The sequence below is a fragment of the Podarcis cretensis genome (assembly GCF_951804945.1).
Source record: "Podarcis cretensis genome assembly, chromosome: 16".
Lineage (NCBI taxonomy): Eukaryota > Metazoa > Chordata > Lepidosauria > Squamata > Lacertidae > Podarcis > Podarcis cretensis.
In genome coordinates, this window is record NC_137186.1 from 20,972,415 (window position 1) to 20,986,116 (window position 13,702).

A 13,702-nucleotide genomic window follows, 5' to 3' on the forward strand; every position below is an offset into this window, starting at 1 on the left:
ATGGTGAAGATGTCAGGCGCCATCCTGGTGCCCAGGCATCTTCACTTGGTTGTAATAGTCAGGTGCAAAATGTGCTAAGTCAGGTGCTTGACTAATTTTGAACACTGGGTGGGGTTGAATCATATGCAGGCAAATTCAGGCAGTGCAATTGATTAGTAGGTCTTGTGTAACAAACCTATTTCCTCAAAGAGCAGAATTTTTGCAAAAAAAGAAAAGTGATGGGGGAGTGCTCCAGAAAGTGTGGGATAATGCTTGTTTCAATACGGTGGCATCTAACCTCCCCACAAACGCATCAGAATGAATGCTCAATAAAAAGCCAGTGTTGTCTAATATCCCTGCAAACAAATCAGGGAGATGAATGCTTAATAAGCTGATCGTCTGGTTTGACATTGTCATTGTGTCAACCACCATAACCCCAAGATCTCTTCTTTGGTTAGTCACAATTCAAACACCATTGGCACATATTAAAGTTAGGGTTTATTTTTTTATTTAGCGAAATATGTTTGCCCCTTGATTGTAGTAATACCTGCAAGCTGCTTACAAGGAATATTAAAATGATCAATGAAAAATTGTTGCATTACACATCAATTTGCTCTGACCTTGAACTTCATTTGCCATTTTCCTGCATGTTCACCCAGTTTAGAAATTATCATAATGGCAAACAGATTTTTGTTTGTTTTTAAAAGCTCATAGTAGTGTTCTCTGTCATTACTAAAATAAGTGATATTCTGTATCTGTATACTTTCATCACTGCTTCATGCTGTTCCCTTATTGTAGTTCTCGATTTTAGCATCCGAAGTGCTGTCAGGGGCCCAGTGAACCTTCCATGAGGAATATGGCCACACTGCGTTACATTATTTCAGCAACTGTTTATTTTAGGGCAATGAGTAAAGAATAACTCCTCCAACTGAAATTGCAGAGGGGGTTTCAAGGCACTCAGATGTAATTACTCAAGATGGAGCCTGGCCCAGAGTAACAGGGTCAATATCTCAACTTTTGCCAGGAGTCCAGCGATCAGAGAAACAGCCGCTTTTGGAATACAGACTCGCGATGGCTCACGTGGCTGGCTCTGAATCTTTCAAAGGTCCAACTTGGCGGCTGAGATGATAAAGCCGAACTCTGAATCGCAGACAGAGAGCCTGGAAAGCGACCCAGGAAAATCGCTTGCTGAACTGGGGAGCTGTCCGTTGTTCAGCAGCCTCTTTCACAGGTGGGGAGAGAATATTCTCTTCCTTTTAATTGTTCAGCCTGAGTTTTGCAAGCCAACTGGCAGTTAGAAAAAGCAATAAAACCATGTCTTCTTCTGCCAAGACATGGTCAGAGCCAGGCTGCATATGAACTTCTCCTGTTCTCAAAAATGGGCCAAGATAAGAAATTTACATATATTGGTCCAGTTCTATTGTCACTGACTGTGTGAGAGAGCTTGCCTGCAAGTTATGATTTAGTCTCCTACAGTGATGTATTCTGTCACACCATCGCCCCAAAAGTTAACAGATTGACATCCTGATTTAAAAAGTTGAAGCCATTGTTGTGTGTTTGTTCACAATACTACTGTGCAGCAACATTGCCATATATTGTGAAGGTGTTTGCAAAGTGATGTTCCTCATCTGGAGCAAACGAGACATAAAATTAGCCCTCTTTCCAGCCAAACATTTGCAAACCTGTTGACCAGCTGTTTTGGACTACAACTTCCATCAGCCTCAGCAAGGGCTCCATATTGGAGAAGGCTGCTTTGGTCATGTATGTCTCCTGATGCTGATTATTGTTTAAATAATAATTAGCCAGCAAATAGTCAGCTTGGGACTGGCTGTGGCAGGAGTAGTCAGTCAACCCTTTGCCCCAATCATGGTCCAGATCAGCTATTTATTAAACAAATTCAGGAATTGTTGTTATTATTTTATCCCAGTTTGGTTGAAATTAATGAGCCTGAGGTCCATTCATTCTGAGGGGTTTACTCTTAAGCAGGACTGAGGCCACATTCACACCATACATTTAAAGTGCTATGATAAACATAGTTGTGGCTACCCCCCCAAGAGTTCTGGGAGCTGTAGTTTGTTAAGGGTGCTCAGAGTTTTTTTGGAGAACTCAAGTTTCCATAGTTCCCTGTGAAGAGGGCTTGATTGTTTAGCCACTCTGGGAATTGTAGCTTTGGAAGGGGAATAGGAATCTCCTAACAGCTTAGCACGAAGGACAAAGGGCCGTTGCTCAGTGGTAGAGCACACAGTTCGGTTGCGAACCTTTTCAGGATCAATCTGTAGCACCTTCAAGTAGGGCAAGAGGTGGGGAACCTACCTGAAACTTCTGCTCAGGGTAGAGTAGAGCAGGTATCTTCAACCTTTGCAGCCCCAGGATTCACTTTTAACCCAAACATGCATTTTGGGACCTGTTTCTTAATCTTTTACCACATATTTCCATAGTGGGAACACTCTTCCATGGTAAGAGTGTGACCCATCTTAGATCAGACAGCAGTCCACTGGTGGTCCTGACCCACCAGTTGAAGACCAGTGGAATAGACTATACAGTGGTACCTTGGTTTAATAACAGTCCTGTTTACGAACGATTCGGTTTACGAACTCCACAAAATGGGAAGTAGTATCCCAGTTTGCGAACTTTACCTCGGTCTAAGAACTGAAACCGAACGGTGGAAGGGCACCAGCGGTGGGACGCCTCATTAGGGAAAGTGTGCCTTGGTTTAAGAACGGTTTCAGTTTAAGAACGGACTTCCAGAACGGATTAAGTTCATAAACCAAGGTACCACTGTACTGAACTAGATGGAACAATATGAATCTATGTAGAACAGCTTCATTGTGTAATGTGTGTGTATCAGGATATTGGTTAATGTACGAACTAGATAACTCAACCACAACTCTTTGTTTTCGCGAATAGCCTATGGTCCTGTCCAAACTCCCACATGGATTTTGCATCCTTCAGATCTCTCTTGACTGGCAGTTTCTACTGTGACTCCTGCTTTTCCTTTGTGTTCTGAAAAAAATATGTTAACTTGGGAATTGTTCAAAAGCTGACAGATAAGGTCTATATCCACATCTTTTGGTTAATCCTAGTGTTGACATTTTGTGAGGAGGAAGCACATAGCTTGACTGGGCAGCCTCTGATAGGCTTTATCTCACAGTCATGTTATGCCAAGATTTCTCTTCCAGAAAACCTTCATGGTGTTGAATAGATAGGCAGGTGCATCATTAATCCTCAATGTCACAGGAGCTTCCAGGGCACCAGGGTTTGCAGCAGGTAGCCCAGAATTACAGCTCATGTTTGGGCTTTATTTCCCCCCCCCCCCTGTCCTGGATATCAAAGAGAGCTCTGGGTTCCATGCCACCCAAAGCGGCTGTTGGCACAGCTCTCCTGTGCCCGATACACTTGGGAAATAGGGAGCAAATGACTTCCTCCTACATTTCCTGGCAAGAAGCAAATGCTGGACACTTGGCTGAGCTGCTCAGAAACACGGCTGCAAGTCACAGGGCCTGTGTCCTCTGAGGCTAATCCCCTCCACCCTCCCTTTGGCCTCTCCAGCTCCCAATGCCGGCCAGCTGAGGATGTGCTCTGGCAGTGTACACACACTGCCGTCGACCTCCTCCTGGTTCAAGGGGGATAGGCAGATTCAAGAAGTTATAATCCTTTTTTGAACACAATGAATCCTCAAAGCAGCATTCGCTGTGATAGTTTGCTGGAAGAAGTGTTGCAGGGTGGGGTAGGGAGTTCTGCCACCTGCTATTTAGCTGTCAGGAAACGGGAGCTCACGTGTTGCAAGCAGAAGGGCCCTCCTTTAATCCCTGGCATCTCTAGGTAGCAGTGTTAGAAACTGAGATGCGAAAGTTGGAGCTAAATGGCACCTTAAACCTCGGTTGTGGGCGGAGCAACAGAATGTCTTGGCACACTTTTTTAATAACAAAAATACAAAGCTGAAAATGAATGAACTTCAGCTAAAATATTATCTTCCTTTTTCACATGGTCTAGTCCTAGACCTGCCTACCCCCCTAATATTCTTAAGAGGGTCTCTTCTCCAGTTGTCAGAGAGTAGCTGGAAGTGGGGAGGCAGAAAAAGGTCCTCCTTTCCTTCCACTCTGCAGTTTTAATTTGAAATTGTAGGCACAGTACTGTGCCCAGAGCTCAGAAACTGCATGTACTGATGAAATTCCCTGTCGCAATATGCGCCTAGAAAAATAGGAGTTTCAAACACTGCTACGTAGCGTTGGGAAAGACTCCAGCCTGGAGGGCTGGAGGGTTTCTGCCGGTCTGTGTCAGTGATACTGAGCTAGGTGACAAATGGTCTGACTCGGTATAAGGCAGCTTCCTTATATTTGGAGGTTAGAGACAAGCCCAGTGGGCACGTCCCTTGCATTTATTCTGGATGCATAGCATGTGGTTTGCATGCAGGAGGTCCCAGGTTCATCTCCGGGTAGTGCTGGGAAAGACTCCAGTCTGAAATCCTGGAGAGCTCCTGCCAGTCAATGTAGATGGTTCTGAGCTAGGTGAAGTGATGGTCTGACTTGATATACGGTGTTTTCCTTTGTGGCTAGGGGATGTCTACAGTAAGATACTCTACTTTGAAAATATAGATAACAAGCTGGGGAGCTCTGATGTGTCCTCAGTAGCATCCTCAGTAGATGGATTGAGGTTGAATCTCGAAAAGACAGAAGGGGGACATGGGGCGGGCAGGTAGGTGTGGACGACTCCCTGGTCCTGAGCAGGGTAACTGCCACTAAAGGACCAGGTGCACAGTCTGGGAGTCATTTTGGACTCACAGCTGTCCATGGAAGCGCAGGTTAATTCTGTGTCGAAGGCAGCTGCCTATCAGCTCCATCTGGTACGCTGGCTGAGACCCCACCTGCCTGCACACTGATATAAGGCATCTTCCTGTGTGGCTACGGGATGCCTGCAGGAAGATACCGTACTTTGAAAATATAAGTAACAAGCTGGGGGGTTCTGAAGAGTCTTTAGTAGCTTCCTTTCCAGCTAGGCCTGAACTAGCAGTATAGCAGTCTAGTGATATAGTACATTTTCCTTACAGGTCTAACCCCTGGGGCTCAGGAACAAATGAGCACCAAGCCTTGGGCTATTTAGAATAATTTGTGTGACTGGGAGAGCTTAGGGATGCACCTGTCTCCTTCACTCCAGGCGCAGCTTAGCACTCTTGTTGTTGTTTGACTCCCAACTCCTCATCAGCCCCAACTAGCACGGTCAGCGATTATGGGATTTGTAGTCCAATGACGGTTATACCTCCCTTCAGTAAGGGGCTTGAGCAGTTCAGTTCCCCACCCATGGCAAAAAGCATGCTCAGGCCTTGTTGGAGTGGGGTGCAGGGTGAGAGGGGGAGGATCTCTTTTTTAAAAATAAAAAAGCAATAATATTTATCCACTTACCTTCAGAAAGTCCCCCAAATATTCAGAATTATATAATTTATATAGGACCATATTTCACAGCTGGGCATGAGATCTTCAGCCCATACGGGGGAGTGCCTCTGTTTAGGGTTCTAATCAGCCTGGAACAAAAGGACTCATCAGGGTGAGCCAGCTGGGGAAGGAGACCCTTCTTGTGGTTTTCCCCCCCATTCCTGCCCTCCTGAAATCTTTCCCCACTGTGACATGAATGTTTCATCAACCTTAGTGTTTAGCAGGGTGTCAGTCCTCTGAAACCTCTCCCTGTAACAGATGAAATGGGGTGTGTGCATGTGTATTACACTTGTGGTGTACCTCCTTCGACCTCATTCCTTCTCCAGGATACCTCATTCCAAGGGGGGGGGAACCCGTGGCCCTCCAGCAGCTCCTGGACTCTAGCTCCCATCATCCCTAGTCAGCATAGCCCAATGGTCAGAGATCATGGGAAGTGCAGTCCAACCACGGCTAGAGGGCCACATGCTTCCCATCCCTGTTAGTGGTTCAAGGAGACCACTTCTCCATTTTCCTGTTCTCTTCCCCCTGCCTCTTGGCATCCTGAACAACTCTGTGAAGATGTGAAATGTTGACCACTGTGTTTTGATTTGTCTGTTTCTTCCACAGGTGGCCATCGCTTATGAAATATTATAACCAGGTGGACAGCGTGAATTGGCTGGAGGAATACAAACAACGGCATAAAGCTGGCTTGGAAGCTCGGAGAATCGTAGCATCATTTTCCAAAAGGTTCTTTTCGGATCATGTAAGATTTCTTGTTTATTTGAGAAACACTTGTCCTGTGCACCCCATGATCCTTTTGTGACCCAGGATACAAAAGCGTGCTTGATAGTTTCCTAGTGGGTTACAGGAAAAGTCCTAAGAACGGAGGAAGCTACTTTGTACCGGTCCATTTACTCAAAATTGTCTACCGGCAGCAATTCTCCAGGGTTTCAGACAGAGATCAATTCCAACCCTACCTGGAGATGGAGATGCTCTACCACTGAGCTATGACCCTCCCCACAAAATAAGCTGCCTTGGACTGGGTCAGACCGTTGGTCTATCTAGCTCAACATTGTCTACATTGACTGGCAGCAGCTCTCCAGAGTTTCCGACGGGAGTCATTTCCCTGCCCTGGGATTGAACATGGTACCTTCAGCGTGCAAGACTGATGCTCGACCACTGAGCTATGGCCCTTCACTTAAGGCATAGAAGCCTTAAGATAGACCATTGGTCTATCTAGCTCAATATTGTCTACACTGACTGGCAGCAACTCTCCAGGGTTTCAGACACCTACATGGAGATGCTGGGGGTTAAACCTTGGACCTTTTGCATGTAGAGCATGTGCCCTTTCAGATGAGCCCTGGCCCTTCCCTAAAGTCCTTAGTGATGGGGTAACACTATGTTCTTTTGCTAGGTGCCCTGTGACGGCTTCACTGATATTGAAACCCTCGAGTGCCCAAGCCACTTCTTTGAGGATGAGCTGATGTCCATCCTTAATATGGAAGGAAGGTGAGCCTGAATTTTAAAAGAGCTAGGAGGAGCTGCAAAAACAAAATTGCATTTCCATAGGGCTGCAAAGTTTAGATTAATTGATCGGCCAGTTAAAACATTTTTGACTGACTGAAGCAGTGCACCTGATTTACCCAGCCAGCAGATTTTAAATATTTTTTACAGAAACTTAACAGACACTGCAAATTCATGTTGCAATTTAATTCTTAAATGTTGCATTCATAATCCCTCTTCTTTGAAGAAGTTACAAGAGAGCAGACATGATTTCCTCTCCGGGGTTTTTTTTTATCTTCACAACATTCCTTCAAGGTTGGTGAGGCTTAGAGCGAGAGACTTGTCCAAGGCAAACCAACAAGCTCCATAGCTGAGCAGAGATTCGAACCTGGTCTTATACCATTCCAGCTATTAATAAGTGCTGGTTTTGACCTATAAGGCCTTAAACAACTCAGTATCGCAATACCTCAAGGACTGCCTCTCCCCAGATACACCAAACCAGACTCTGTGATCATCATATGAGCCCTTCTTTGTGTGCCTACTCCTCAAGAGGTCCAGAGGGTAGAAACATGAGAACTAGCCTTTTCTGCAGTGGCTTCCCATTTGTGGAATGCTCTCCCCAGGAAGGCTCATCTAGCACCTTCATTATACATCTTTAGGCATCTTGCGTTCCAACCCGAGATCTTCGGATGAAGGGCGGTATATACCTTTAATAAAAATAAATAAATAAAATAAGTGCCAGTCTTATGTTGCATTCTCTGTGCAAGAGACAATCGGAAATGCCTCTCCTGAGATGTTACAGTGCATAATCTTAAAAAAAAAAGTTTGCTTTCCCCCTCTCTTATATGCAAATTTATGCAGATCTAATTGATTAAAACTGCAGGGACTGCATAGGAAGTCTTAAAAGCAGAGGCAGACAACCTGTGGACCTCCAGATATTGCTGGACTTCAGCTCTCATCATTCCTGGCCATTAGTCATGCTGACTGGAGCTGACAGCTATTTTCCAAAAATATATCTGAAAGCCCACAGGTTCCCCATCCCTGTTTTAAAAACTACACTGAAGTTTTATAGCTGCTTGTGTGCTCAGCTTTGTTTCACCTTCTAACAAGGCTGCAGCTTAATATTTTGCATTGGTGAGGTTTCTGCTTAACATCATTTGAGCTGCTGCGTTGGCCGCACACATTCTTATTAAGAGCAAATTTATGCTAACGATGCTGCAGTCTTTGCCACTTGCTATCATTAAGCTAAATTGTTTCCCTGGAAGCCGTCCTGACAGTGTGTCTGTTCCTACTGAGCTCCCTGATTGACTAGAGGATAATGCGTTGTGAGGTTTGATCTGTTTGCTGAAGTAGACAGATCTCAACTGGGAGAAACAGGAGCATCACCTGTGCATGCATTCAGAGCCCAGGAGGGTATAGAGCAGGTGTGGGGAACGTAGTCCATTTGTTGCTGAACTGCAACTCCTGTAATCCCTGGCTATTGCCTGTGTTTGCTGGGGCTGATGGGAGTTGTAGTTCAGCAACATCTGGAGGGACAAAGTTGTCCACACACCTGGCATAGTGGAACAAAAGGATGTGAGTAGGAAGCATTCTGTAGAATTGGTTTCTTGGAACACAAAAAACACAAACAGTAGTTAAAATTAAGTGCTTTTGGAAACTGGAGTGAATGTTTCTGCACCCCTTCTCGTGGCTACAGGAACCAAGCTAAGCTAATTCCCATCAAGATAAATAATAATACTATAATAATAATAATGATTTATTATTTACACCCCACCCATTTGGCTGGGTTTCCCCAGGCACTCTGGGTGGCTTCCAAAGGAAATAATAATAATATTAATAATAATAATAATAAGCGATCAAACATCAGACATTTAAAACTTCCCAGGGCTGCCTTCAGATGTCTTCTAAAAGTCAGATAGTTGTTTATTTTCTTGACATCTGATGGGAGGGCATTCCACAGGGAGGGCACCACTACCGAGAAGGCCCTCCTCTGCCTGGTTCCCTGTAACCTTGCAGTGAGGGAACCACCAGAAGGCTCTCAGAGCTGGACCTCACTGTCTGGGCTGGACGATGGGGTGGAGACCCTCCTTCCGGTATACTGGGTCCGAGGCCTTGGTCTGAATGTAGCCATTCAGATCTTGGGTCTTCCCAGTCTTAGTTGGTCTTTCTTGACCACTACATTGCACTGTCTCTCAAGAAACATCTTAAATATCTTTGCACATGACATTTTCTTACTACAGAATAATTATTAAATTGGTCTTCTGTCCAAGGCACTGACACAAATGTAGCAGCATCAAGTCTTCCTTGGCTGTTCTCTTAAGTAAGTGGCATGTGACGTTTCGAGCCTGGAAGGATCAATACCCACCATATTTACACAGTGGTCTGAGGACCTTGCATCCCTCCAAGTCATAAGGTGGACTTGGAGGAATAGTTTTCCATTCTTAACCCCACAAAGAGTCCTGGGACCTGTGGTTTGTTACGGGTGCTGTTAGGAGACCCTGCCCCCTGCTGATATTCCCCTCACAGAGCTACCATTTCCAGAGTTTCCTGGGGAAAAGGATAGACCGTTAAGCCACTCTGAGAACTGCAACTTTAAAGCCTTCCTTTATTCTTTTTGGCCAGGCTCCCTGGTGCAATTTTTCTGCATTGTTTGCTGATCCTTATCTCTTTCATCTTTCTACCCCTCTCTTGTTTGTTGCTGAAGTTTAATAAAACTATTGATGTTGGCAAAAATCCCAGCTGGCGTGAGAGTATTTGAGCGGCATTGTAGTTCTCTGCCTGCTTTTGCATTCCACAGATAAGATTGTGCTATAGGGGTCAGAAGTTGTCTTTTAAAGTCACAGGAGATACCTGAGCCGTATTAATAAGATCCTGCTTTCAGGGCTTGGTAGTTGTTTCCATGCTCTGCTTGGCTAGCCCCTTATAATCGCGCCATTCAAGTGTTTCTCTTTGTGCGCCTGGCTTTCCTCTTCCCATTCTTCCGACTCAAGCGGTTGCTCACCACAATGGTTCTCCTTCACTGTGCAGGAAAGGGCTGACGTGGAAGTACTATGCAAAGAAAATCCTTTACTTCATGCGGCAGCAAAACATATTGAAGAAACTGAAGGTGTATCTTCAGCGCCCAGCGGATGAGCAGTCCTTTTTGGAAGGTGAGTGGAGGCCTCAACGTGATAGCAAGCATCTGTCCTGCCAGCCGAATCTTTATTGTTTAGCCAAAGGCTCTGCGTCACAAAAAAGAATCCAAATGGAGCATCACTCAAAATGTAGTTAAAGTAAAATAGTGTGATCTACTGGCACATCCAATATTTTCCAATGCAGTTACAAAAAAAACCAAAAAACCTCATTGTACTCATTACAAAACAGGCAGAATCTTAACCATTTTGTAATTTAATTCAGTGGTTTGTCCCGAAATCAGCAGTCCAATCTTTTTCTGTTCCTGGTCTGTTCTCAACTATTATTTCTGAAATGCACACGCTTTATCTTTATCTGGATTTGAAGAGCTTTATCCCAACACCCCCATTTGCTTTGCCTTGTTTAGCTTTTAATTTCCTCTTAATGCAATACAGACTGGCCAGTTTAATTCTTCACTTACCTTACTAAAATGAGAATTTCCTTCTCCTTCACTTGCCAATTCTCTCTCTCTCTCTCTCTCTCTCTGTGTGTGTGTGTGTAAGGTTAAAAATCTTTTTATAATTTAATGAGGAGGGGCTCTTTGGGGAAAAAAATCTATTCCAAAGGTGGGGAACCCCAGTCCTGAGAAACAGATGCAGCCCTCCATCCCTATTTGGCCCTTGGGGCTCTCCTAGACCACGCCCCCTCACAGAGGCCACGCCCTCTGTGTTTGCTTAGATGTTATGTGCTCATGAACCATGATAATGCCTTTTGCTTAACTTGCAGGAGAGAGGAGAGGAGGGTGGGTGGGTCCCATCTGTTACTCCACCCACCACTGTTACATGGCCCTTGGAAGGCTGCTAACAAGCGAATGTGGCCCTCGGGCTTTAAATGATTCCCCACCCCAATCTAATCAACTCACCACTCAATTCAGGGACCCAGCGGCTACAGCGCCCCATGGCAGGTGTCTGTCCAGCCGCTACTTCCCATTACCCGGCAGCTCTTACCATTCGAAATTAAATCTGCTCACAACCCTTGAGTAATTTTAATGGAATATATTTCTGCCCTGCCTCTCTTCCGGGTTTTTCCAGGGGCTGTATTGATTGACCAGTATTGCAACCCACTGTCGGACATCTGCCTAGAAAGTGTCCAAGCCCAGGTTGACGATATTGTGGCCAAAGTTCGGAAATTCCTGAAATCGAAAAACTCTAGGCACCCAAGTGTGACCCAAAAAGCAGGTATTGTACAAAGCTACTTGAGTTAGTTTTTTGTTTGTGGTTTTTTTTTGGGGGGGGACAGCCTTTTCTATGGCAATGCAGCTACTCTGCGCTAGGGTGACTTGTAGTGTTGGAAGGAACCACAAGGGTCATGTAGTTCAACCCCTTTGCAGTGGAAGACTTTTTCGCCCAACGTGGGGCTCAAACCCACAACCCTGAGATTAAGAGTCTCATGCTGACTGATACTGACTGAGCTATCACACCTGGGCAAGAGGTGAGGAGAACATTTTCCTGACAAGGGCCACATTTCCTCTGGAGAAATCTGTCAGGGGCCGCATGCTGGCAGTGAACAGGGCCAAAGCCACCAGTGGACAGAGATGCCCCCCCCCCCTTCTCTCACTCTTCTCACCCAGCAGAGGCAAATGACATTACGATGGGAGTGGCAGCAGAGACCATATAACACCAGACCTGAAACACCTACTTTGGCTCCCAGTACATTTCCAATTCAAAGTGTTCCAATTCAAAATGACCTCAGCCTAGTATACCTGAAGGAGCGTCTCCACCCCCACCATTCAGCCCGGACACTGAGGTCCAGCTCCGATGGCCTTCTGGCGGTTCCCTTACTGCAAATTTACAGGGAACCAGGCAAAAGAGGGCCTTCTTGATAGTGGCACCCTCCCTGTGGAACGCCCTCCCATCAGATGTCAAGGAAATAAACAACTATCTTGACTTTTAGAAGACGTCTGAAGGCAGCCCTGTTTAGCGAAGTTTTTAATGTTTGAAGTTTTATTGTGTTTTTAATATTCTGTTGGGGGCCACCCAGAGTGTGAGGTGATGAATTTGTGCAGGCAACTGCAGGAACTCAGTTTCTGGAAGCCCCAGGAAGGGAGAGTGCTCTTGTGCGCAGGTCCTTCTTGTGGTTTTCCCACAGGCTTCTTGTTGGCCACTGTGAAAACTCTCCCATTTTCCTAGCAGTTTCAGCGAATTAATTTATTCTTGTGTTTCAGGGGAGGTTTTGATCGTCTCTCAGGTGGAGCTTCAGAGGCAGGTCCTCGATGCCATGAACTACGTCCTCTACGAGCAATTGAAATACAAAGGGAACGAGGTGGATTACTACAATTCCCTGAATTCGTACATCCGCCAGGTAAAGAGAACAAACAAGTCGGAACAGGAGAACTGACTTGCCCGTTAACTTGCCTTTTTTGGCATAGGAATATGTTTGCATGCCGCCCTAAAGGCAGTGATTTAGAATGAACAGGTTAGAGATGTGCCTGGGGGCAGGCGGAAGTTAGGGTTCTCTGATCATCTGAGCCAATGGGCAGGGAGTGGTGCAGCATGGAGAGGGGAGGATGTCCTGGCAGCACAAAGGAAAGAGGCGGCAGACAGTTACTGTCTGTTGCCTCTTTGGCACCATCCGCTAGCCACCAGAGACCTAGTTACTCCCAAGTCTCCTCTCTGTCTCGCCCTTCCATCACCTCATCATTGCACCCTTTATTCTCCCAGGATTTGGGAATATCAACTCCGGGGTTTCAGATAGTGCAATCTCACGGCACTACTGCTGTTCTCGTGCTGTTTTTATCCACTGTATCTGTTCTTAACGTTATGCTTTTATTCTTCCATGGGAAACCACTTGGGGAGCACAATGTGGGGGAAAGCGGCTTACACATCTTACAAATAAACGAAACAGAGAGACAGATTGTTCTCAGTGGTTACATGGGAGCTTCTGGGCCTATTTTGTCTTCCTCGCCTTAAAAGAACAGAGGATCCATTCTACTGCAAGGCTGTAAACCAACCAGTCCCTGCTTTTGGGGGTGGGCTTAAACATAATCCCAGATCAGAGGAACTACCCCCTCACCCTCACTGTTGGTCTCGTTTTCTTTTTCTGGTTTCAGGTTTTGATCCACAGGACTGGAATCCCAATCAGCTTGTCGGTGCTTTACTTGACAATTGCCAGGCAGTTGGGTGTGCGGCTGGAGCCTGTCAACTTTCCCAGCCACTTTTTGCTCAGATGGTGCCAAGGGACAGAAGGGTAAGCTTTTAAAGTTTCGCTTGGCCTCCCGCCCTCCCACCAGGAACCTTGTTTTCCGAGCTGGCAAGGCAGCAAGAGAGGCAGCTATCTCAGGCAACAAGATGGCTTCGGCATTGCCATTTTCAAGTTAACTGCTGCCAAACGGCAAAGTAATGGGAAGGGTTTGTGTGCGTGTGTGTCCTTCTACTGCAGAAGAGAAATGGGTCGCGTTCAATTAGAAAAAAACCCCACTACTTGCCATAGTCATCAATAACGTCGGTGCGATCTCATTATCTGCCAGGGATCTGGCCAGCCGTGGAACCGAAAGTTATAAATTTCACTCTGTAATGGCTCTGACAGTGTCGCAAGATGGTGGGAATGCAGCTGCCTAGAATAAATGGTAGCGGATTTCCAGGGGGCGAAAATGGCATTTGCCCATAGACACACACACACCCTACGCCACCCCTGAGAGCAGT

General features: G+C 45.8%; 1 protein-coding gene across 2 annotated transcripts in view; it reads left to right on the forward strand.

Moving 5' to 3' along the window:
• Window positions 1–13,702, forward strand: part of FBXO21 (F-box protein 21) — a 36,332-nt gene that overhangs the window by 2,864 nt on the left and 19,766 nt on the right. For both annotated transcript variants that reach the window (XM_079956755.1, XM_079956754.1), the window contains exons 2-7: window positions 6,015–6,150; window positions 6,802–6,896; window positions 9,918–10,039; window positions 11,093–11,239; window positions 12,226–12,362; window positions 13,111–13,247. In XM_079956755.1, coding sequence (XP_079812881.1) covers window positions 6,015–6,150; window positions 6,802–6,896; window positions 9,918–10,039; window positions 11,093–11,239; window positions 12,226–12,362; window positions 13,111–13,247 — 774 coding nt within the window. The remainder of the gene's footprint in view (window positions 1–6,014; window positions 6,151–6,801; window positions 6,897–9,917; window positions 10,040–11,092; window positions 11,240–12,225; window positions 12,363–13,110; window positions 13,248–13,702) is intronic.